Here is a 26,789-nt window from a genome sequence, read left to right as displayed (position 1 = left end):
CACTAGCTTCAGACAAACACTTGATGAAATTTAACGCACCACAGCCCTCTCTTATATGCAATAGGCTATTTCCTGCAAACAAGAAGTCATGATCCTCAAAAGGAAATTACAAAAACTGCTCATGTTTAAAGTCAAGACTATAAAATGTGTCTTCAGACGTTTGATGGGTGAACAAAGATAAGTGGATGCAAGTTTATCAATAGATCTGCTACTCTATTTTGTAACATTTGAGAAATATTTATAGAATGGATGTTAAATAGATCCTAAATAAAGTAATTTGCCATGAAAATGACATTCCATTAAAAAAAAACACAAGTACACAATTAGAGAGCACACTTACCTATCTAAATAATTAACAATATTGGGGTTCTTATTTTCCCTCATGACCAGAATTTCATTAATAATTAGTTCCTTTTTGGGCTGCTGTTGAAGGTTCATCTGCTTTATGGCCACCTGAATGATGATTAAAATATAAGAATGTATTATAATTATTAGACAAAAAACAAACATCCATATTTTGGGGTATACAAATTCTTTATCTTAAGAAGCTTTGTCTTGGTGCCACAAACCCTCCTTTTCTGAAGTTAATCTCATGCAAACTATCGACTTCAGATACTTTAGACACCAATAAAGAAAACTACAATATCAATCCAGTTGTACCCATTTTTTTTCAGGCATAAATGTCATCAAAGAGGAAATCTGATTAATATGAATAAAGGAAAGTAAAAATCAGGATTTAATATTTGCACTTACCTCTTGTCCTGTTGCAATGTCAAGTGCTGTATAGACAGTACCTGATGCCCTGTAAAGGTGAAAATTATCAACTGAAAAAGCAGTCAAAGTGCTATCAATATGTTGTCTTAGAAATAAATGTAATTATTTTTAGGAGAAGGTTATCAGCAAACTCAAGATTAAAGGATGAAGTACAAAAATAACAACTGTTTTGTATAGTAATTACACGTGAACTAGTCATGGCATATTTCTTTTGGTGGGCCAGGAAATCCAGTCAGACTTCCTGGCAGCAATCTGTGTGCCATGGTACTACACAGTAATAAACTGAGCAAAGTGGCCTTGCTCCTTTTAGGAATCTCCTGGAACATTTTAAATACTAGTACTCCTTGGATGTTGCAACAACCAACATGACAGATCTCTAATTAAACTGAAAGAATATATATATAGATAGATATTTGCTTAGCCAACTGTAAATTATTTACTTTATCATATAAACAGAGTAGCTTTTAAAATATATTTCTAATTCTTAATATCTTTATGTAACAAATAAATCATTCTCAGTGCTGTACTTACCCATAGCTACAAAACCAATAACAATATGGATTTACTGTTTAGCCTTTTTTTTTTCTTTTTGCTATATTTCTCAACAGCTTCTACTATGAGGTTACACTCAATTCCACTATCTTTTTTAAAATGTATCATTTCTTAACTCTTGGTGATACTCATGCTTCCATTATAACTTGAATTACAAGGCTACTTTGCTTTGCAATTAGAAATTGTCTAATAAAGCTGACTTCATGGTAAAATTTTGTGAAACACTTATGCATTTTGAACCACCTCCCCACCCCCATCTCCAGGAAAAGCAAAAACCTAGTCATTTTTGTGGAAATGTTTGTGGTGAATAAAGGAGGAGGAAGAGGAGGAGGAAGAGGAGGAGGAGGAGGAGGAGGAGGAGGAGGAGGAGGAGGAGGAGGAGGAGGAGGAGGAAGAGGGAGAGGAAGAGGGAGAGGAAGAGGATAGAGATCAGTTCTGTGATTCACCAGGAATAGTAATGCTTTAACAGTGCTGTCTAAACTTTCTGGTAATTGTTGTTTCTCATTTGTTCTCATTTGTTCTCTATTTATCCCTTGATGTTTTGTTTTGTGAGTCCAGGAATTCTCTTGCTATGTCAGCCATTTCCTTGTCATTCTTCTCTCTGGATGAGCTAAAATACTTATCACAGGCCTAGGAAGTTTACATTACCTGTTCCTAAGGATTAAACTTGGTGATGTAGTTTAAGGAATATTTGAGTACTAATAGAGATTTGAGTTCTAATGTTTGTCCTAACATTAACAATCTGTGTGACCTTAGACTAGTCACTTCCCCTCTCTGTATTTCAGTCCCCTCACTTGGAAAATAGTAATCACAATAACAGAAAACATATATTGAGCATGTTGTATGTGTCAGACACTGCACTAAAAATTTCATATAAGTTGTCTTATGTAATCCTTACCTTATTTCTATAAGGCAAGTGCTATTATTCCCATGTTATAGATAAGGAATCTGAATATCAGAGAGGTTAAGAAACCTGTCCAAGGTTATAGAGTTTATAATCTAAGCCTGTCTGACTCTCTGACCTGCAAAATATAAAAAAAAATGGGTTACTTAATTTTTAAGATTCTTTAATTCCATGATCTAGCATCTATAAACGGTACTGCTCTTGTCACTCTGCATGGGTATTTAAGTATCTATTGAAATTAGAGTGAGAAATCACAATCAATAGGTCCCCTCTAAACCAGGATTTGGTAATTTCAGAAATTCCTTAGGTTTGAGGATTATATTAAACAAGTTGCTCTTTCAATTTTATATGTTTGAAATTCAGGGCTCAGAGCACATAGTTGGTGTTCAATAAGTATTTGTTGAATAAACCAAATAATAAAAGTCTTTTTAAGCAAACATGCACTTGCAACAACACCTTGCATTTATGTGAAGAAAGCGTTTCTTCTTTTACTTAAGTCTACATAAAACTCTTCCCTCTTGGAAAAATAATCAGACCTTCCTGATTTTAGAGGCCAGTTCGTGGTTTGCCCTTCCAAATTCAGAATTGCCTGAGTGTAAAGGAACAGGTCACCTCAACCTAGTGGGTATTTCAGCTGTATAAGCCTTGAGCAACTACTCAAATATATATGCAGCATTAAATTTAAAAATGCCTTCACTTGGTTTATTCCTATATATATATGTAGACCACTTGCTCAATTCCTCCAGATGCAAAAAAAGTGATATCTGCAAAATTAGATAAAGTATTTATCTCTTAGAAGTACAGAGAATTACATGGCACAGTCTGTGTAACCATTTAGCCATGTTCCCAGATCAGAGTTAGTGCTTTAATATGGTAACTGCTAACATTGTCATTGTTGCTGCTGCTGCTGCTGTTATTGGTTTCACAGTAAGTATGACTCACTTGCTGAGTTGTTAGTAGGCTCTTCCCATTATCCCAGCCAAAACATTGTTAGCGTCCATCACTATTTTTAAAAAGGACAAAGACTATTAGAAAACTTTTTAGAGGTTCCATGTCCTTTTTTTCTTACTAAAGTGGTTTTGCCTTTTTCTTTTTCTTTTATAAGAAAATACACTAAACTCTGAGTTCTTTTTTTTTTTATTGATTTTAGACAGGAAAGGAGAGGGAGAGAGAGATAGAAACATCAATGATGAGAGAGCATAATTAATTGGATGCCTCTTGCATGCCCCCTACTGGAGATCGAGCCCACAACCCAGGCATATGTCCTTGACCAGAATTGAACCCGGGGTCCTTGAATCCACAGGCTGACACTCTATCCACTGAGCCAAGATGGCTAGAGCTGCCTTTTTAAGTTTGGAATCCCTTTATCAAATGAGGTAAGCTTTATCATATGCAGAAACCCTCTGTATAAAATGGGAGCTGTTTTAGTTAAAGCCTAGAGCAGTGATGGCGAACCTTTTGAGCTCGGCGTGTCAGCATTTTGAAAAACCCTAACTTTGGTGCCGTGTCACATATAGAAATTTTTTGATATTTGCAACCATAGTAAAACAAAGATTTATATTTTTTATATTTATTTTATATATTTAAATGCCATCTAACAAAGAAAAATCAACCAAAAAATAAGTTCGCGTGTCACCTCTGACACACGTGTTTGCCATCACTGGCCTAGAGAGAGAGGCCCAAAATTTCTGCCAAGGTGGCTTTCCCCTTTTTCACCACCTCATCCTCCACTCCCTAAGCCCATTTCCACTGCCCTAGGGGTTAAAACTGTGATTGACTTGGAGTGTAAGGGGGATTCGAATTTAACATCTCCCGACCTTAACCTTTCAAATTCTTGGGATTTTTGTGGCTCCCCTCCCTTAGCACTTCATTAAAATTCCTAGAGTTCTAATCCTAGAATACCAATATCTTGGGTTATATGGAATTGCCAAGAATCCTTAATCCAAAGAGGCTTAAAGACCCTGAAACTCTAGGAATCAGTTATTAATTCAAAAATGAACTTTATTCCTCACTTCTCATTCCCTGGTCTTATTGTACATATGCAATTGTCTAGTGGGCACCATTTTTCCCTTCCTTCCAACTCTTGTCCCAGAATTTAAAATGGTGATATCCTCCTCCACTTCAATTCCCACACCCAACCCCCCACCAAAGATATTGTTAGGCATTTAGAATTCACTGCTTTGACCAATAAGTTGTTGGTTGTCCCAACTTCCAGTCTTTGTAGAATCCTTAATTCAAACACACATATTCAGGTACTAATCTGCAGAGTAAAATTTAGTGCAGTCTCCAACTCCTTCTTAGCACCTCTAACAACCTCTCTGTACCCCAGTTCTGATGTTTTTCCATATTCTAACTGGCACATATGTGAATTTCACTCCTCTTATTAATTTATTAAAGAACTCTCTTTGTTCACTGATGGGTTAAGAACAACAATACTCACTCCCATCTACTCAAATCTTCCCAGGTTCAAATCTTACCAGTTCCTAGTTGTGTGACCTTGGGTAAATAATTTAATCTCTCCATGGCTCAGGATTAGAGGTTCAAATGTATAAAATATTTAAAAACCAGTACTGACATATAGAAATTGTCAATAAATATTAGTAAACATCATCATCATCATCGTCATCTGTCTTCATCATCATCCACAGACTATAATTTTATTTGTAGGCCATTTAATTACATTAATTCATATTATCTCTCTTTTCCAACTGTATTGAAGCCAGACTGTGGAAGGAAGAACATTTGTTTATGATGGGGCTTATGTGTATCCTATCTAATAATAGACAAACATGGTAATTAACCATACCTCTGCTACACTTCCCATTGGCTAATCAGCAGGATACGCAAATTAATTGCCGACAAAGATGGGGGCCGGCGGCCACGCAGCTGAAGCTAACATGAGGCTTGCTTGCTCCAGTGATGGAGGAAGCCAAGGTTCCTTGCCTGTCGCGGCCCAGCTCTGAGCTCCGGATGCTACAATGTTGCAATTATAGAAGCTAAACAAACCCCAGATACCTGCTTTCAGCCAGCCATGGCCTCAGAGCTGGAGCCAGCTCTCAGCTCCAGTGACAGCTATAGAAGGTAAATAAATCCCAGAATAAAGAAAAAAAAAGAGGCTGGGAGCTTCAGTGGCCCACCAGCCTGAAAACAGCTCTCAGCCCCTCACCCAGACTGGCCAGGCACCCCAGTGGGGACCCCCACCCTGAAGAGGGTGTGACCAGCTGCAAACAGCCATCAGCCGCTCATCTAGGCTGACCAGGCTCCCCAGTGGGGACCCCCCACACTGAAAGGGGTGTGACCAGCTGCAAACAGACATCAGCCCATCATCCAGGCTGGCCAGGCACCCCAGTGGGGACCCCCCACCCTGAAAGGGGTGTGACCAGCTGCAAACAGACATCAGCCTATCATCCAGGCTGGCCAGGCACCCCAGTGGGGACCCCCACCCTGAAGGGGGTGTGACCAGCTGCAAACAGCCATCAGCCCCTCACCCAGGGTGGCCAGGCACCCAAGCGGGACCCCACCCTGATCCGGATCACCCTCTGGAGCAAACCAGCTGCCCCCCTCCCGTGCACCAGGCCTCTATCCTATATATTAAAAGGGTAATGTGCAAACTGACCCTAACAGCAGAAAGACTGGTAATGACTGGTCACTATGACACACACTGACCACCAGGGGGCAGATGCTCAATGCAGGAGCTGCCCTCTGGTGGTCATGCCCTCTCACAGTGGGGAGCTCTGCTCAGCCACAAGCCAGGCTGACGGCTGCCAGTACAGCAGTGGTGGTGGGAGCCTCTCCTGCCTCCTCAGCAGCGCTAAGGATGTCTGACTGCAGCTTAGGTCTGCTCCCCGCTGGCAAGTGGACATCCCCCGAGGGCTGTCGGGCTGCCAAAGGGATGTCTGATTGCCATCTTAGGCCCAATCCCCCGGGGAGCAGGCCTAAGCCAGCAAGTAGTCACCCCCGAGGGGTCCCAGACTGTGAAAGGGCACAGGCCAGGCTGAGGGACCCCCTATCCCCAAGTGCACAAATTTTTGTGCACCGGGCCTCTAGTTTATTATAAGACTCAGCCATTCACATGATATAAAGAAATCAAGCATTATCCAGACTCAAGGAAAAATAGAGATCATCTAAGATGACACAGCTAGTATGTCACAAAAGTCTCCTAATTTTGAGGAAAAGATTTTCAGTTAACCTATACTGTGGTTCAAGAATGTTAAACCAACTAATTATTCAACTGTTGGGTATCATCATCAATTACAATGTGATGTTTTCTGCTGGGTTCATGTCATTACATTAAATGCTTTACCAACAGTTTCTTCTTGATCTGACCAAGCACTTAACACCCAAATGAAAAAAAAAAAAACAACCACTGGCATCTGTTCTAAAGGCTCTAAAAAGAAACATACAATTCACTATTTCTCCTTTTTCCTCCTAAGACAAATCAGTTTAATTATCAGCAATCTTCATCAGGTTTTGATGTTTCCTCCTAAGACCCAATGTCAACCCATGATAATGTTAATATACCAAGACAATCTCTAAATAATGGACTAAAAGTAGTAACTGTATCTTTAATACTCAGCAGAAGATAAAGTCCAATTCTAAGAATTAATCATGGTCATAGTCCACTTTTGGCACACATTAAGCAGGGCCATTTTAGACAGGCTTCCTCACTTAGACACCCAGAGACTGCATTAAAGTATTCATGGCCATTTAAATCTAAATAGAGTTATAACACATTATGAGTGTGGGGCCAGGGAGCTCAGTGGGTTATAGTCCAATGATAATGAGGCCACAGTTACAGGGCTTAATCTCTCGAAAGGCCAGATAACTCTCAACTACTCATTCCAACATTAAGTTTAAGCAGCTGTTTCACTATGTGCACCACTGGTTTCAAGAGGGCCTAGCCTAAACAGGCAAAGAGGGCAGGTGGCTTAACACAAGCTCATTACTATGGCTGTAAAAAACAACTTAAAGTGCGCAAACTCTGTTAATGGTGGTGGAGTGAGTGGCATCATCTTTCTTTATAAGGTACAGCACACAACTCAGTGCTTTTAAAAACAAAAAGCATCTTCCATTGCTCCATAAGCATTATTCTTCACAAATGCTAATCTACTTCTAATCTCCTTCATCACAAAGCCTATTATAACTCTCAGAATACATTTATTTAGTGCCTCATAGCAGTGTTCTACCGTGTATGGCCCAATTAGATCCCATGAGGAAGAAAATACTTTTTGGGTGGATGGCCCTATGCAAAGAATCATCTAATAATTCTACTTTCAGGAATTTATTCTAGTGATAAATTTGCATATGTACTAAACAGCTCATTTTCAAGGATCTTCACTGAAGCCTTGTTTATAATAGCAAAATATTTGAAACCAACTGAATGTCTATCAATGGGGCCTGATTAAATAAATTACAGTACATACAAATAACAAAACACTGCTTCTGTTAAAAATAAAGTACTGACATGTAACCTTTAAGACAGAGGCAGATAACAGAAAAGAAGATAGTTTGTTACTACTTGTGTTAAAAACATACCAACCACACACAGAGAAATGTACCATATATGCCCAAATACTAAGGTGTTTTTTCCCTAAAATGTTCCATCAGGAAAAAAAAATGCCCTAAATTCAAATCCTTATAAAATATCTTATGTAATGTGATGATTTTGCATATTCATTTATTTTTATACATAAAGTACTCTTTGGGAAAGACACATTAGTTTGAAATATTCTCAATAAATGCTGGTTTTGGATGCTTATAGAGAGTACCTGTCAGAATTGTAATAAAAGGATATAAATAAATTCTTTCTGAAGGTATGACCTCTTAACTACATGTCCTAGACAAGTTTTTACAGGTCATTCTCAACATTAATGCTGTGAAAAGGGATCACATTACCCCAAGATAGGACAGTTGGACCATCAAAAACAATGGTGAATGCAATTGAATGAAACAAAATAAAAATACAAAAAAACCACACGAGTTTATAAAGATATTTTTAAAAATAAAAGACAATGCCTCCAGAAAATAAGAGAATGCAGAACTGGTTAAGATGGCTGCCAGTGAGGGAGAGAATGTGAGTAAGCAAAAGAGGAGTGTGTGGACGTGTGTGCTGTGTGTGTGTGTGTGTGTGTGTGTGTGTGTGTGTGTGTGACAGATCCTTCAGGAGTCTCAGGCTCTACTAGATGGGGAGCCCCTGCTACCACTGCAAGCACTCCCAAGGCGCTGGCTCTGGCACAGAAACCACGCCATCTTGAAGGGGAGAGCTACTGTGATTAGGAAGGAGCCCAGCCTCATCACCACCAGACTGGCCTCAGATACAGCCCTGGACCCTGCAGCCTCTCCACCCAAAGAACTGCTACTTCATCTGCAGACCCACAAACTCCAGGACTCCAACCTCCCTGGCCATAGACTCCTGTGAGCCCCAGAGTGCTCTCCCCTCCCGCCAAGCCCACCACCTCAGTTGTTCAGTTCAGATTCTCAGGGTAGGCAGGGGCACGTGCACTGTGCCTTGGGTGCCAGGGATGTACAGTGAATTCCATGCCAGAGGGCTCTGGGCCCTCACAGGAAGTCATACACCAGAGGAACTGTGCACGCGCCCCTGCTGACCCCGAGAATCTGAAGTCAACAACTGAGGCATACAATATGTCAGAAAAAGAATTCAGAGTAAAGGTTATACAGCTCCTAAACCGTCTGGATGAGAAAATCAACTTATTTAAGAATGAAGAGAAAATGAAGAATGATATAGCTACAATAAAAAACACAATGTAAGGTTTCAACAGTAGACTAGAAGAAGCTGAGAACCAAATTGGCAAGTTAGAAGGCAGGATGGGAAAACACCCAATCTGAATAGCAATTGGAGAAAAAATATAAGAAAAGCAGGAGGAGAGCTTAAGGAAGCTTTGGGACAACATTAAATGAAGTAAAATCTGTATAATAGGGGTGCCAGAAGGACAAGAAGAGGAGCAAGGAACAGAAAACCTATTTGAAAAGATAATGACAGAAAACTTCCCTGATTTGGGGAGAAAAATGTCACATAAACAGAAAGAGTTCCAAACAAGATGAACCTGAAAAGACCCAACACCAAGACATGTTGTAATTACAATGGCAAATGTTAATGACAAAGAGAGAATCTTAAAGACTGCAAGAGACGGTCAGAGAGTTACCTACAAGGGATCTTCCATTAGATTATCAAATGATTTCTCAACAGAAACACATTAGGCCAGAAGGGAATGGAATGAAGTATACAAAGTGATGCAAAGCATGGGGCTGAATCCAAGAATACTCTATCCAGAAAGACTATCATTAAAAATTGAAGGGGAAATCAGGAGCTTCACAGACAAAAACAAACAAACAAACAAAAACAACTAAGGTATTTTATCACCACCAAGCCAGTAAAGCAAGAAATGCTAGAGGGACTATTATAAAGAGAAGAAATCAAAAGGGAAGAAGGAACACAGGCATAAAGGATTAAAAAAAAATGGCAACAAACAAGTGCCTATCAATAATAACCTTAAACATAAAAAGATTAAATGCTCCAATAAAAAGACATCCAGTGGATGAAAAAATATGACCCATATATATGCAGTCTACAAGACACCCACCTCAGAACAAGGGACTCACACAGACAGCAAGTGAAGGGATAGAAAAATATTTTTCAGGCAAATGAAAAGAAAAAAGCTGGGGTAGCAATACTTATATCTGACAAAATAGAGCTCAAGTGAAGGCCATAGCAATAGATAAGGAAGGCCACTTCATAATACTAAAAGGATTGATACAACAAGCGGATATACTAGTAACTCTGGTAAACATATATACACCCAATGCAGGAGCACCCAAATACATAAAAACAAACAAACAAACAAACAAACAACAAAAACACCTCCTGGAAGATATCAATGGAGAGATCCACACCAATACAATCATAGTAGGGGACTTTAATACCCCATTGACATCACTGGATAAATCCTCTAGACAAAAAATCAACAAAGAAACCAATCCTAAACGACTCACTGGATAAGATGTACTTAACTGACATCTTCAGAACATTTCACCCTCAAGCTACAGAATATACATTCTTCTCAAGTGCACATTGGACATTCTCAAAGATAGACAACATATTGGGACACAGGAAAAGTCCCTCCAAATTCAAAAAGATTGAAATAATATCAAGCATCTTTTCAAATCACAATGGCATCATATTAAAAATAAACTACAATAAAAACAATCCAAATAAAATAAAAATCTTGGAGGCTAAATAGCATGTTATTAGACAATGATTGGGTTACCAAGGAGACCAAAGACAAAATAAAAAACATCCTGGAAAAAAATGACAATAAAAACACAACAATCTAAACCAATTGGACATGGTGAAAGCAGTCCTGAGAGGGACGTTCATAGCATTACAGGCCTACCTCAAAAAAGAAGAAAAACTGCTATTAAATTATCTAAGTCTACAACTTAAAGAATTAGAAAGAGAGCGAGAAGAAAAGCTCAGAGTGAGCTGAAGGAAAGAAATAATAAAAATCAGAGTGGAAATAAATGACACAGAAACAAAACAAACAAACAAAAACAACAGGTAAAAAAAAAAAAAAACACCCAAGAGTTGGTACTTTGGAAAGACAAACAAAATGGACACAGACACCAGGGGGGTGAGGGCATGAGTGTGTGTCGGGAAGGGATGGGAGTGCAATGGAGGGATAAGGACACATGTAATACCTTAATCAATAAAGGAAAAAAAATGAACCTCTAGCCAGGCTCACTAAGAAGCAGAGAGAGAGGACTCAAATAAACAAAATCAGAAATGAAAGAGGTGAACTAACAACAGACCCCACAGAAATACAAAGGATTATTAAAAAAAAATTACTATGAAAAACTCTATTCTAACAAACTGGCTGGCCTAAACAAAATGGACATACTCCTAGAAAAATATAAGCTTCTAAAACTCAGTCAGGAAGAATAAAAAATCTGAATAGGCCAATAACTATGGAGGAAATTGAAGCAGTAGTCAAGAAGCTTCCAGCAAACTTACGCCCTGGGTCTGAAGGCTTCACAGGGAAGTTTTACCAAACATTCAAAGAAGAACCAAAACCTAACCTCCTCATGCTATTCCAAAATATTCAAGAGGAAGGAACACTTCCAAGCTCTTTCTATGAAACCAGCATTCCTGAATCCCAAAACCAGATAAAGACACTATAAAGAAAGAGAATTGCAGGCCAATATTCTTTATAAACATAGATGCTAAAATCCTCAACAAAATTCTTGCAAATTGGATCCAGTATTACATTAGAAAGATCATACAACATGACCAAGTGGGATTTATCCCGGGGATGCAAAGTTGGTACGATATCTGCAAATCAATAAACGTAATACATCACATAAACAAATTGAGAAACAAAAATCACATAATGATATCAATTGATTCAGAAAAAGCATTTGACAAAATCCAACACCCTTTTGTGATAACTCTTAGCAAAGTAGGAATAGAGGGATCATACCTCAACATAAAGCCTTATATGATAAACCTACAGCCAACATCATACTCAATGTGCAAAAGCTAAAACCATTTTCCCTAATAAAGTGGACAAGACAGGGACACCCAGTTTCACTACTCCTATCCAACATAGTACTGTAAGTGCTAGCCATAGTCCTCACACAAGAAGAAAAAATAAAAGGCATCCAAATTGGAAATGAAGAAGTAAAACCATCATTATTCACAGATGACATGATATTATACATAGAAAACCCTAAAGACTCCATCAACACACTACTAGACTTAATAAATGAATTCTTAATGTAACAGGATACAAGATTAATACCCAGAAATCTACTGGTATTTTTAAACACCAATAATAAACTCACAGAAAGAGAAACTAAAAAAAAAAAATCCATTTAACATTGCAACAAGAAAAGTTAAGATACATAGGAATAAACTCAACTAATGCGGTAAAAGACATGTACTTGGAAAACTACTGGATGTTGAAAAAAGAGATAGAGGAAGACATACTATTAAACAAATGGAAGAATATACCGTGTTCATGCACTGGTAGAATCAACATCATTAAAAGTCCATACTACCAAAAGGAATCTATAGATTCAATGCATCTCCCTATTAAAATACCAATGGCATATTTCACATACCTAGAACAAACTCACCAAATATTCATTTGAGGTAAAAAACAAAACAAAACAAAACAAACAAACAAACAAACAAACAAAAACACCGAATAGCTGCAGCAATCCTACGAAAAAACAAAGTTAGAAGGATCACAATACCATATATCAAGCTATATTACAAAGCCACTGTTCTCAAAACTGCCTGGCACTGGCATGAGAACAGACATATAGACCAATGGAACAGAACAGAGAACCCGGAAATAGACTGAAACCATTATGCTAAATTACTATTTGACAAAGGAGGCAAGAACATACAATAGAGCCAAGACAGCCTCTTCAATAAATGGTGCTGGGAAAATTGGACAGATACATGCAAGAAAATAAAACTAGACCACCAACTTATACCATACACAAAAATAAGCTCAAAATGGATAAAGGACTTAAACGTAAGAAGTAAAACTATAAAAATATTAGAAAAATCCATAGGCAGCAAAATATTAGATATATGTTGAAGCAATATCTTTATTGAATACAGCTCCTAGGACAATGGAAACTAAAGAGAAAATAAACAAATGGGACTACATCAAAATAAAAAGCTTTTGCACAGCAAAAGAAACCATCAAGAAAACATTAAGAAAGCCCACTGCATGGGAGAACGTATTTGCCAATGTCATCTCCAATAAGGGTCTAATCTCCAAAATTTATAGGGAACTCATACAACTTAACAAAAAGAAGATAAACAATCCATTCAAAAAATGGGGAACGGACCTAAATAGACATTTTTCGAAAGTGGACATACAGAAGGCCATGAGACATATGAAAACATGCTCAAAGTCACTTATCATCCAAGAGATGCAAATCAAAATGATAATGAGGTACCATCTCACACCTATCAGAATGACTATCATCAATAAACAACAAGTGCTGCTGAAGATGTGGAGAAAAAGGAACCCTCATGCACTGCTGGTGGGAATGCAGACTGGTGCAGCCACTGTGGAAAACAGTATGGAGTTTCTCAAAAAAATTAAAAATGGAACTCCCATTTGACCCAGTAATGCCACTTCTAGGAATATATCCCAAGAAATCAGAAACACCAATCAGAAAGGATATATACAACCCTATGTTCATAGCAGCACAATTTACAATAGCTAAAATCTGGAAACAGCCTAAGTGCCCATCAGCAGATGAATAGATTAAAAAGCTGTGGTATGTCCACACAATGGAATACTATGGTGGTGTAAAATAGAAAAAACTCTTACGATTCACAACAGAATGGATGGATATGCAGAGCATTATGCTAAGGAAAATAAGCCAGTCAGAGAAAAATAAATATCACATGATCTCAATCATTTGTGTAATATAATGAACAACATAAACTGATGAACAAAAATAGAAACAGAAGCATCAAACCGACCATCCAACCTCAGAGGGAAGATGGGGTGGGGATAGGGGGTAAGAGATTAGCCAAAGGACTTTTATGTATGCATATAAGTATAACCAATGGACATAGACACTAGGGGGTGAGGGCATGTGCTGGGGTGTGGGAGTGGCTGGGGAGAGGTCGATGGGTGGAAAAGAAGACATATGTACTACTCTAAACAATAAAGAATCAAAACACTAAAAAAAGACAATACCTCTACCCACTAAAAAAACTCAAAACACCTCTTATTGGACACCTTTGGAAGTAATTTGAGTACCAACCTTTTACACTGAAAATTAACAATTAAAATGATGCATTTGTCATGATTTCCCTGTATGAACTACATTCCAGAGTAACCAAAGACCCCTAGCTGATGAGGTAAAGTTCTTTTCAAGAAAAGTATCCTAGCAAGTTAGTATGGAAGGCAAGATAGTTTGTTTTTAAATCACTATTTTGTAAGCCCTAGTGAAATAGTTGATATTTTGTAATAATCACCAATAGATGACTCCATTAGATGAACGGTTGATCAGGAACTTTGCATTGGAGGGGACAGTTACCCATTTAATATTGTGATCAATCTATGTATCCCTAAAATATGGAACAATAAGACACTGTGTGCCTCCTGATATAGTATTATACACACAGCACCAAAAATGAAGAAATCTTGCCAAAAGTAGAACCTGAACCTTATTAAGCTTCTTAACTTATCTTCCACTTATAGGAATTACAGGGAATCGAGGAACAAGTTAAATGATATCAAATGAAATTAATAGAGAAACCCAGAACATGGTACATTCTATAAGACAATTACTAGTTTCCTTAAGAAGTGAATGGTAGTGTAAAAAGAAGGGAGATTGATTTAGAATACAGAGACAGGGGATACAAGCAAATGCAATGTGTGGATTTCTTTGGATACTGATGTAAACAAACCAATTATAGACTTAATTCTTCTGATCTTTTCAATATGCATTCATCAAATACTTGCTGAGTATTTTACTCTATGCCAGATACTGTTACAGGCCCTAAGGATGCCAAAGTGAATGAAACCTACAATCTGAAGTAAGAGTTCATTTGATTTCCTTCAAATGAAACTTCCTATAATCCCTACTTGTTAAATCTTATACCTTCTCAAGTCACTATTTAAATGCAACCTCCTCTCTAAGAATTCTTTATTAAACCCCCACCCTGGCTATAAATGATGTGTCCCTCCTCTCTGTCCACTTAACTCTCTGTAATTCCATTACAATACTTACTATATTCTGCTCTAATCATAGTAGTTGCGAATGTGTATTTCACCCCTGATAATAACTAGCATTTACTGAGAAGTTCACTGTGTGCCATATACTTTAAATGCCTTCTATCATTCATTTCTCACAATCTATGAGGTATGTGCATTCTGTATATTATGAATGAGAAAACCAATGCTTAAAAAATTAATTTGCTCACAGCCTTCTGAGTTCAGAATCTGGGTTTCTTCTATTTCTTCGAATTTTCCAGAAATCCTCCCTTTATTCCTTCATAGTTTTCAAAGTTTTAAGCAATTTTAAATGTCTAGACAAGCTAAGATCTAAGTAGTGTATACATGCCAGTGCTATAGGATTCAAATGGACAGAAGATAGAAATGATCATTTAGGGCTAGGAGAGCCAGGGAGAGATCTGTGGAGAATAATAATAATAATAATAATAATAATAATAATAATATATGAAGGCTAATATGGAAAGTGTCTCCTTGGGAGTTTGCCCTGGAGACTGGGATTTAGATCGCTCACTATGATGTTTGCTGACCACCAGGGGGCATCACAGAACAAAAGAAGGGCCCATCTGGCAGCCAGCAGTCATGGAAGGGAGGCCCTAGCCTGCAACTGGAAGCAAGACACTGGCTGGCAGCCAGAAGGCCCCGATCAGCCCTAATCACCAGGCAGGCCTAGGAACCCTACCTGTGCACGAATTTTGTGCACCAGGCCTCTAGTAATAACATATAAATAAAATATGGGAGAAAGTTACATGCATTAGGACTGGGGGTCCTGCTTATTTCTTTTTTCTTTTTTTTTTTAAATATATTTTATTGATTTTTTACAGAGAGGAAGGGAGAGAGATAGAGAGTCAGAAACATCGATGAGAGAGAAACATCGATCAGCTGCCTCCTGCACATCTCCTACTGGGGATGTGCCCGCAACCCAGGTACATGCCCTTGACCGGAATCGAACCTGGGACCTTTCAGTCCACAGGCCGACGCTCTATCCACTGAGCCAAACCGGTTTTGGCTCCTGCTTATTTCTTGATACAACTTTCCTTTTCTCCCTGCCAGATGTTCAGAGAGAGGGCGAGAGGGAGCATAGCAGTCACTGTAACTCCTAGAATCTGGTTCTTAACTATTATGTCATGTAATGTGCATTATACATAGTAGTCACTCAACAAAAATTAGCTGAATTTTTTAAAAAAGTTATTTGTTAAACTGGATCCAAACCATCTCCTCTGAGTTGCTTCCTCAAAAGTGTTTTTCTATTATAATGTTGAAGAGAAAACAAATATGAACCTGAAAGAGAAAAAAGGATTTGTTTTTCAGAGTATTCTCATTTAAAGAAAGGCCTAAAAATGAATTTAAATATATTAATAAGAAATCTGTGAGGATAGCTGCCAACATTAGTAAATTCTGCCTTCTGTTACATAGTTGCTCCTTATTCAGGAATTACACAGGCTTGCTAAAGATAGCTGGTGACTAAAAATAAATATTTGACTTTGCTGTCTTATCCTACTCCATTTATTAAACAAGTTATTTTATATAACTATCCTAGAAAGTGAAAATTCTTAAGTCACCACCAGATATATTTCTGATATGCAAATGTTGAGTTAATGATAATTTGGGAGGTACCAGGCCTTTTTTTTCTTTCTTGTTTTTAAAACTTTCATACATCTGCTCAAAATATCCACTGCTGGTGACTGTAGAACATTTTTCACAGTAAAGCTGGTGAAATAATGTCATTTTAAACCTTCGTCTCATAGCTATGGCCTCAAATGATTAGGCATGAAATTCTGAACTTGATTTATGGAGGATGGAGCCCAATTCGCTGGCCCCAGGCCTGAATGCTGTGATGGTAGAAACCCATACTGGAAAAATTTAGTTTTCCAAGTAGATGAGTGTGATTAATGGAGAGGCTCTTCTCAAAGCCAGCTCTCAAGATTAAGCTGTTGTGCTCCCTGAAGCTGAAAATTGAATACTGGAGCTGATTATTTCTAGTATCAAATGATTACTGACAGAGGTTTGAATGTCACCATTATAATAGGTAAAGGAAGACAATAAAAAACAGACTCAATTAAAAGAAAATAAAAGTTCTATGTGTTGAAAGTAGAGGACAGTTAACAGGCTAATAATTCATGAAAAAAATCAATTGAGAACAATTTAAGTAAAATGAAAATTAATTTAAGTGGGTTTTTTGGTTTACAGAGAAATAAGTCAATATTTTGATAATTCTTTTTAAAAGTTAACAACAGAGAACAAACCTCTAAAAACAAAAATTTAGTAAATTAAAAAAATGATAAAATTACAGTATCAATATAAGTTAATAAATTTAATCTTAAAAGCAATTTAAAATACATCTTTACTTATATCATGACCATTTTGGTTGTGTGTGTGAGAGAGAGAAAATGCACAGTGGAAGGTGAAGATGAATAAAAAGGACAGATCTCAAAGGATAAAGAATTAGATGTGATAAGGCTGATCAAGTCAATATGAGAAACAGAGATGAAGATAAATTGAGAAGAAAAGAGAGACAGATACAGAAAGAGCAAAGTATGTATGTACATACATACACGAAAACACAGATGTAGAGGAAAAGGAGAGCTAGAAAGACATTCTCACTAGTTCAACAAATCTTTATTGAGGACAAAACAGATCTAGAGCGATGGGAGGGCAGACAGGGGAAGTTTTGTAGGTCTATCACCTTGGCCAAGGAAACTATTGCTGTGGACCCAAATTGTACAAAATTGTTTTGGGTGGCCTACTAATTGTAAAAGCACTGTGCTAGACACTAACGGAGACAAAAATGAGAAATAAAATAGACTTCCTACCTTCTAAGGACTTACTTAAAAGTTCAATTGAACCTATAGGTGAAATATCTTCTGGTTTCATTATCCTTTTTTAATATTTATTTTTTATTGATTTCAGGGAGGAAGGGAGAAGGAGAAAGAGATAGAAACATCAATGATGAGAGAGAATCATTGATCGGCTGCCTCCTGCATGCCCCCACTCGGGATTGAGCCCTCAACCCAGGCATGTGCCCTTGACCAAAATCAAACATGGGACCCTTCAGTCCATAGACCAATGCTCTATCTACTGAGCCAAACCTGCTAGGGCTCATTATTCTTTAAAATGATGAACTTATGCCATGGCCAGGTAGCTCAGTTGGTTAGTGTTGTCTGAAAACATGAAGGTTGTGGATTAGATCCCCAGTCAGGGCACATATCAATGAATGCATAATTATGTGGGAGAATAAATCTCTATCTCTCTCTCTCCTCATCCTCATCCTCCTCTCTTCTCTTCCTCTCCCTAAAAATTAATTTAAAAATTATGAACTCACTGGAAATTTAAAACAGACCTTTCTGCAGTGGCCAGCAGGATTTCTGCTTTAATTTTTCATTTTAGATTATAAAGGCTTTACAAAGGTATGCATAAAAAGAGAACTTTCCTGTTGCATCTTCAGAGGTCAGAAGCATAAATAACAACCAGGAAGGGAAAACTCTTTGGTATTCAAAGTCACTTGATGGCCTGATCTTTGCTCTTGGAGAAATCAGTCTTGCTTCATTGCCTGGTATCTGGGAGATATTTGAAACCATCACTTACTTTTTTCCTTTTTTTAAATTCAATGCTATTTTTTGGCTCAATTGGGTCTTAAAATGAATAATCAAAACAAAATTATAACATCTTCCACTCCCCACTTTTCCAAAAACAACTCTAAAAAATCCACTCCATGAATAAATAAATAAATAGCTCCCATATTTAAACCTTCAACTAGAAAAATGTTGTCCATTAGAAACATAATGTCAGTCATATTTTCAAAATTCTTAGAGCTATATTTTAAAAGTTTAAAAGGTGAAATTAAAAATGTCTATAAAATCTCATCTTAACATATAATCAATATAAAATTTATTAATATTTATTATCCATTTTAATCCTATATTTTAAAAATCAGTTACATATTTTATACTTATAGCATATCTCAATTTGTACCAGCCACATTTCAAGTGCTCAATAGCTACATATTTGCCATTTTTGATAGCAAAGATCTGGAATGCTATTTCTCTGTGGATTGTGTATCCTTTCCTATTTTAACTATAACAAAGATTCAACCTGATCAAAATCAAATCTAGAATTCACAGCTGGAAAGGGCAGAGGACACCTGGAAAACTGTAAAATCAGGGATCTGGGCTGGGGACAACTGCAAGACTTCCCAGCCCAGAGGATCAGAGGGAAACCGCACAGCACAGAGGCCATGTCCCTTGAATCAAGAACAGTGTTTGTCTGTGGAAAGGAGGTCTGCAGGACTGCTGATGGCAGGAGATTATAGATCTGGGTCCACAGTAACGAAAGACTGAGCCCATAGGGGACATTCAGGATGGCTGCCCAGACCACGAGGTGCCAGGAGCAGAGGGGCCAGTAGAGGCACAGCACTTTCCCCTCTTTGTGGTCTTTGCTTTTCTTCACTGAGCCTAGTTCATAGGACCTTTTGGACATGGACACTTACTCGTGGCTGAGGTGCAGAATTGTGGAGTCTGGGGAGAGGAAAGGGTCTGGGAGAGGTGACCAACAGTCTGACTCTGAGTCATACCTGACATGTGGGACCTAGGTAGCCATTTTCTCCTGAAAGCCCCTCCCTGCAATGAACTCAGCCAAACTCAGACTACATCCTGAGCAGTACAAAGGGAAAAAAACTCTGAATAGCCCCTGAGAATGCACAGGGACTGGCCTGAAGAGAGGCCGTCAGTCCCATAAACAGGAAACTGAGAAGACAGAGACAGTACAAAAGAGTGGAATCTTAAACCAGCCAAAGAAACGACACTTCGCTTTTTCATTTTTATTTTTATTTTATTACTAGAGGCCTGGTGCACAAAAATTTGTGCACTCAAGGGGTTCCCTCAGCCTTGCCTGTGCCCTCTTGCAGTCTGGGACACCTCAGGGGATGTCCACCTGCTGGCTTAGGACTGCTCCCCGGGGGAGCGGGCCTAAGCTGGCAGTCAAACATGACTCTGGCAGCCCAGGAGCCCTCAGGGGATGTCCAATTGCCAGCGGGGAGCAGGCCTACGCTGCGGTTGGACATCCTTAGCACTGCTTAGGAGGCAGGAGAGGCTCCCGCCACCACCGCTGTGCTGGCAACCATCAGCCTGGCTTGTGGCTGAGCAGAGCTCCCACTGTGGGAGCGCACTAACCACCAGAGGGCACCTCCTACATTGAGCGTCTGCCCCCTGGTGGTCAGTGTGTGTCATAGTGACCAGTCATTCCCAGTTGTTCTGCTGTTAGGGTCAGTTTTCATATTACCCTTTTATTATATAGGATAGAGGCCTGGTGCATGGGTGGGGGCTGGCTGATTTGCCCTGAATTGTGTCCTGGATCAGGGTGGGAGTGTCCCCCTGGGGTGCGTGGCCAGTGTGGGTGAGTGGCTGAGGACCATTTTCAGGCTGGTCACACCCCCTTTCAGGGTAGGGGTCCTCACTGGGGATACCTGGCCAGCCTCAGTAAAGGGCTGAAGGCCATTTTCAGGCTGACCATGCCCCCAGCGACCCAAGCTCCCAGTTCCTCCTTTTCTCTTTCCCCCTGGGATTTATTTATCTACATGAATAAAAGACAAATATGCAAATTGACCGTAACTTTGCTACTCCTTATGCCTGGCCCACCAGCAAATCAGAGTGACAATATGCAAATTAACCCAACCAAAATGGCGACCGGCAGCCACGGAGCTGGAGCAAGCAGGAGGCTTGATTGCCCCAGTGATGGAGGAAGCCAAGCTTCCTGCCTGCCGCGACCAGCTCTGAGCTCCATTCAAGGTAACAAAGTATCAATTATAAAAGATAAATAAACCCCAGATACCTGCTTTCAGCCAGCCGTGGCCACGGAGCTGGAGCGAGTAGGAGGCTTGGGTTGGCCCTGGCGATGGAGGAAGCCAAGCTTCCTGCCTGCCCCGGCCAGCTCTGAGCTCCACTCAAGGCTACAAAGTTTCAATTATAGAAGGTAAATAAATCCAAGAATAAAAAAGAAAAAGAAAAACGGAGAGGTTGGGGGCTTCCTTCACCGGGGGGCTTGGCCAGCCTGAAAATGGCCCTCAGCCACTCACCTAGGACTGGCCAGGCACCACAGTGGGGACCCCCTCTCCCTAAAGGGGTGTGGCCAGCCTGAAAACAGCCATCAGCCCCTCACCCAGGCCGGCCAGGCACCCCAGTGGGGACCCCCACCCTGAAGGGGGTGTGACCAGCCTGCAAACACCCATCAGCCCCTCACCCAGGCTGGCCAGGCAACCCAGTGGGACCCCCACCCTGATCCGGGACACCCTTTAGGGCAAGCTAGCTGGCCCCCACCCATGCACCAGGCCTCTATCCTATATAATAAAAGGGTAATATGAAAACTGACCCTAATAGCAGAACGACTGGGAATGACTGGTCACTATGACACACACTGACCACCAGGGGGCAGATGTTCAATGCAGGAGCTGTCCGCTGGTGGTCAGTGCACTCCCACAGGGGGAGCTCTGCTCAGCCACAAGCCAGGCAGATGGCTGCCAGCACAGCGATGGTGGCTGGAGCCTCTCCTGCCTCCTCAACAGCACTAAGGATGTCCGACTTCAGCTTAGATCTGCTCCCTGCTGGTAAGTGGACATCCCCCAAGGGCTGCCGGGCTGCCAGAGGGATGTCAGACTGCCAGTTTGGGCCTGATTTGCCAGGGAGTGGGCCTAAGCCAGCAGGTGGACATCCTCTGAGGGATCCCAGACTGCAAGAGGGCATAGGCTGGGCTGAGGAACCCCCCCAAGTGCACAAATTTTTGTGCACCGGGCCTCTAGTCTTCTATAATTGAAACATTGTAGCCTTGAGTGGAGCCATGGGTTGGCTACGGCAGGCGGGAAGCTTGGCTTCCTCCATCACCAGAGGCAACCGAAACCTCCTGCTAACTCCAGCTCCCTGGCTGCCGCCATCTTAATTGGGTTAATTTGCATACTTGCTCCTGATTGGCTTGTGGGAGAGGCTTGTGGGTGTGGCTTGTGCTTAGCAGAGGGATGGTTAATTTGCATGTTTCTCTTTTATTATATAGGATTATTTTGTTATTTCTTTTTTCTTTCTTCTCTATTTTCCTTTTTCATTTGATTCTTTTTTTTCTATTTCTTTTTGCATTATTTTTTCCATCATTCTAATTTATTTTATTTTATTTTTTATCCTATTTTTAATCAATTTTTACATTTATTATTATTACTGTTATTATTATTTTCTTCTCTTTCTCTTTCTTCTTATCCACTCATCCTCTTTCTACTTCCTCTATACTGAACTGAGGTCCTCCCTATATTCATCCAATTCTTAACCTTACTTTCTGTATATAAGCTTCTGCCCCCACCCTTTTTACTGGGAATTTGGTGTTTGTAAATTTTGGTTTATCTGTTTGTTCTCTGGTGTTTCCCCCACTATATATATATATATATATATATATATACACACACACATACATATATATACTAGAGATTCACGCAATATGCCTTCCTTCCCCTGGCTTCTGGCACCGGTTTTCCTCCTGCACCCGGGACCCAGGCCTTTGGTCCAGCCGCAGTGGAGAAGCAAAGCCTTGAGGCTAGGCTTCTCCCCTCCAGCTTCAGCGAAGTTTGGCTTCTCTGCTGTGGCCACAGCGAGGCTTGGCTTCTCCACTGCGGCCACAGCAAGTCTTGGCTTCTCCACTGTGGCTACAGCCGAGAAGCCAAGTCTCTTTAGTCTTCACTCTGGCTGGAGCCTTCAGTCTTTGCTCCGTGTCTGCATATGCAAATTAACCGCCATCTTTGTTGGCTGGTGGGTGTAGCAGAGTGACACCAATTTGCATGTTTCTCTTTTATTAGTGTAGTCTTTTTCCATTTTCTTCCTTTTTCTGATTTTTCTTTTCTCTCATACCATTTTTTCTCTCTTCGATATCATTTGTGCTCTCTTTTCACTCCGCTAATTCTCTTTTCTCTGGTGGTCACTTATATTGGGGTTATCAGTGTCATGAGTGTTTTCAGTACATTCATGTTTTGTTCCCATTATGTTGTGTCTTGTCAAGGTAAATTTTGTGCTAGAGAGTGAGCCACATAACCAGACACCTGGAGAGGAGACTCCATCCACGAATGGGTTAATAACACTCCAGACCCAACTACAGAGGCAGGAAGAAGGCGGCAGTGAGGGAGAGAGCGTGAGTAACTGAGGGAGCAAAAGAGGAGTGTATGGTCATGTGGGATGTGTGTGTGTGGTGTGTGTGTGTGTGTGTGTGTGTGTGTGTGTGTGTGACTGAGTCACAGTTAGATCCCGCAGGACCTTCGGGGGCAGGCTAAATGGGCTCACCTAACTAGGCAGCCTCTGCCACCATTGCAAACAATCCTGGAGCAGCCGGCTCTTCCTCAGAGTCCTCACCTTTTGAAGGGGAGAGCTGCTGTGACTGGGAATCCAGCCTCACCTCCACCCAGGGTGCCCTCAGATAACACCCAGGACTCTACAGCCACCCCTGCCAGGGACTTGCTACATTGTATTTAGTCCCATGGTCACTGAGACTCCAGCCCCCTGGGCACAGGCTCATGTAAGACCCAAAGCACACTACCCTCTGACCAACCCAATGCTTTAGACCAGGGCACTGTGACCACGTGATCAGCAGCCAAGCAAGCAGCCCTCCCCAGGCCGAGGAGTGGCAGCCTCATGCAGCCTGCCCCTTCCAAGGAGCAACAGCTGTGCAAGCAGCCCAACCCCCCAAATGGGCAGCAGCAGCTGTGCGCACATCCCACCCCTATCCAGAGAGCAGCCTGCCCTGCCCGAGGAGCAGCAATGGCACAAGCATCCTGCTCACAACCTGAGGAGCAGCAGTCACACAGCCCACACCCATTTGAGGAGCAGTAGCTGCGTGAGCAACCCACACCCTTCTGAGGAGCAGCAGCTGTGTGAGCATCCCCCCCATCCGAGGAGAAGCAGCCATGCGAGCAGGCGGCCCTTGTCCTAGGAGCAGCAGCTGCATGAGTTGCCAGCCCCGGTCCAAAGAACAGCAGCCGTGCAAGCGGCCTACACCCATCTGAGGAGCAGCAGCTTCACGAGAAGCCTACCCCCATATGAGGAGCAGAAGCCCTGTGAGAAACCTGCACCTGTCCATGAAGCAGCAGCCTCATGAGCAGTCTACCCCCATCTGAGGAGTGGCAGTACCTGCGAGGATACCGCCCCCATCGGAGAAGTAGCAGCTCACAAACAGCCTACCCCTGCCCCTGGAGCAGCAACTGCATGAACAGCCTACCCTCATCAGAGGCAGCAGCCCCGTTAGCAGCCCACCTCTGTCAATGGAGCAACAGCCCACCCCAGTAGAAGGAGCAGTAGCCCTGTGGGCAGCCAGCCCTTGTCCAAGGAGCAGTGGCCAAGTAAGCATCCCACCCTGGTACAAGGAGCAACAGCTGCGTGAGCAGCCCGCCCCAATCTGAGGAACAGCAGCTGCATGAACAGCCTCCCTCAACAAGCCAGTGGAACCACCACTGCAGCGAACAGTGCCCACCAGAGGAGCCACTGCCAACTGAGGAGCAACTGCTGCTGCAACTACCTGAGGAGCAGCTTCCATCCGAGAAGCCACTGCCACCCAAGGAGCAGCTCCTGTAAGACTATACACCTAGATGTTTTGGTAAGAACAAAAATGGGTAGACAAAGAAATCACCAAAGGAAAGAAAAGGAGGAATTGCCAGAAAAGAAGCTAAATGAAATAAAGGTATGCAATATGACAGGAAAAGAACTCAAAATAAGGGTCATACAGTTCATAAACCAGGTGGATGAAAAAATAACCAACTCATGTAAGAATCAAGAAGAAATAGAGTGATATAGCTGCAATAAAAACAGCATGTAAAGTTTTATCTGTAGATTAGGAGAAGTGGAGGACCAAATTAGCAAATTAGAAGATAGGGAAGCAAAACACACGCAAACTGAACTACAATTGGAGAAAAAAAATTAAAAGACAGGAGGAGAGCCAAAGGAAGCTTTGGGACAACATGAAACAAAGCAACATATGAATAATGGGAGTACCAGAATGACAGGAAGAGGAAGAAGGGGTAGAAAACCTATTTGAAGAAATAATATCAGAAAACTTCCCTGATGCAGGGAAGAAAAAAGTCACACAAGCACAGAGTCACAAACAAGATGAAGCAGAAAAGGCCCACACAAGACACATCATAATTAGGATGGCAAATGTTCACAACGAAGAGAATCTTAAAGGCTGCAAGAGAGCCGAAACCGGTTTGGCTCAGTGGATGGAGCGTCGGCCTGCGGACTGAGGGGTCCCAGGTTTGGTTCCGGTCAAGGGCATGTGCGTGGGTTGCGGGCGTGTGCCCAGTGGGGGATGTGCAGGAGGCGGCTGATTGATGTTTCTCTCTCATCGATGTTTCTGACTCTCTGTCTCTCTCCCTTCCTCTCTGTAAAAAATCAATAAAATATATTTTAAAAAAAAGGCTGCAAGAGAGAGACAGAAAATTACATACAAGGGATCTCCAATTAGATTATCAAATGATTTCTGAACAGAAATACATAAGGCTAGAAAAGAATGAAAGGAAATTTACAGAGTGATGCAAAGCAAGGGACTGAATCCAAGAATACTCTACCCAGCAATGCTATCATTCAAAATTGAAGGGGAAATACGGAGCTTATTGGACAAAAGAAAGGCTAAGGGAGTTTATCACTACCAAGCCAGCAATGCAAGAAATGCTAAAGGGACCAGAGTAAAAAAAAGAAATAAAAAGGGAAAAAGGAACACAGACACAAAAAATAAAAATGGCTATAAACAAGTACCTATCAATAATAACTTTAAATGTAAACAGATTAAATGCTCCAATCAAGAGACACCGAGTGGCTGAATGGATAAATAAACATGACCCATACATATGCTGTCTATAAGAGACCCACCTCAGAACAAGGGACTCACACAGACTGAAAGTGAAGGGATGAAAAAATATCCTTCAGGCAAATAAAAATTTTTAAAAAAGCTGGGTAGCAATACTTATATCTGACAAAATAGACCTCAAAGTGAAGGCCATAATAAGAAATAAGGAAGGCCACTTCATAATACTAAAGCAGTGATGGCGAACCTTTTGAGCTCAGCGTGTCAGCATTTTGAAAAACCCTCTTAACTCTGGTGCCGTGTCACATATAGAAATCTTTTGATATTTGCAACCATAGTAAAACAAAGATTTATATTTTTTATATTTATTTTATATATTTAAATGCCATTTAACAAAGAAAAATCAACCAAAAAAATGAGTTCGAGTGCCACCTCTGACATGCATGTCATAGGTTCACCATCACTGTACTAAAGGGATCAATATAACAAGAGGATATAACCTTGATAAACATATGCACCCAATTCAGGAGCACCCAAATATATATATTTAAAAAATTCCTGGAAGATATCAAGGGAGAGATTGACAACAATATGATCATAGTAGAGGACTTTAATACACCACTGTCATCACTGGATAAATCCTCTAGACAAAAAATCAGCAAAGAAACAGCAATCCAAAATGACTCACTATATCAGATTGACTTAATTGACATCTTCAGAACATTTCACCCCAAAACCACGGAATATATGTTCCTCTCAAGTGCACATGGGACATTTTCAAAGATAGACCACATATTGGGTCACAAGCAAAGTTTCTCCAAATTCAAAAAGATTAAAATCATATCAAGCATCTTCTCAGACCACAATGGCATAATATTAGACATAAACTACAATAAAAACATCCAAAAAATTCAATCATTTGGAAGCTGAATAGCATGCTATTAAACAATGATTGGGTT

The 26,789-nt window shown here is 40.5% G+C and overlaps 1 protein-coding gene across 5 annotated transcripts in view; it reads right to left on the bottom strand.

Moving 5' to 3' along the window:
- The window catches only part of PAK3 (p21 (RAC1) activated kinase 3), a 367,784-nt gene that overhangs the window by 26,999 nt on the left and 313,996 nt on the right, over nucleotides 1-26,789 (bottom strand). For all 5 annotated transcript variants that reach the window (XM_081115367.1, XM_081115363.1, XM_081115365.1 and 2 more), the window contains 2 exons: nucleotides 754-802; nucleotides 341-453 (listed from right to left, as the gene is read on the bottom strand). In XM_081115367.1, coding sequence (XP_080971493.1) covers nucleotides 341-453; nucleotides 754-802 — 162 coding nt within the window. The remainder of the gene's footprint in view (nucleotides 1-340; nucleotides 454-753; nucleotides 803-26,789) is intronic.

This window comes from Myotis nattereri, assembly GCF_964212035.1.
Source record: "Myotis nattereri genome assembly, chromosome: X".
In the NCBI taxonomy this organism is placed as follows: Eukaryota; Metazoa; Chordata; class Mammalia; order Chiroptera; family Vespertilionidae; genus Myotis; species Myotis nattereri.
This window is presented reverse-complemented; position numbering and strand designations above follow the sequence as displayed.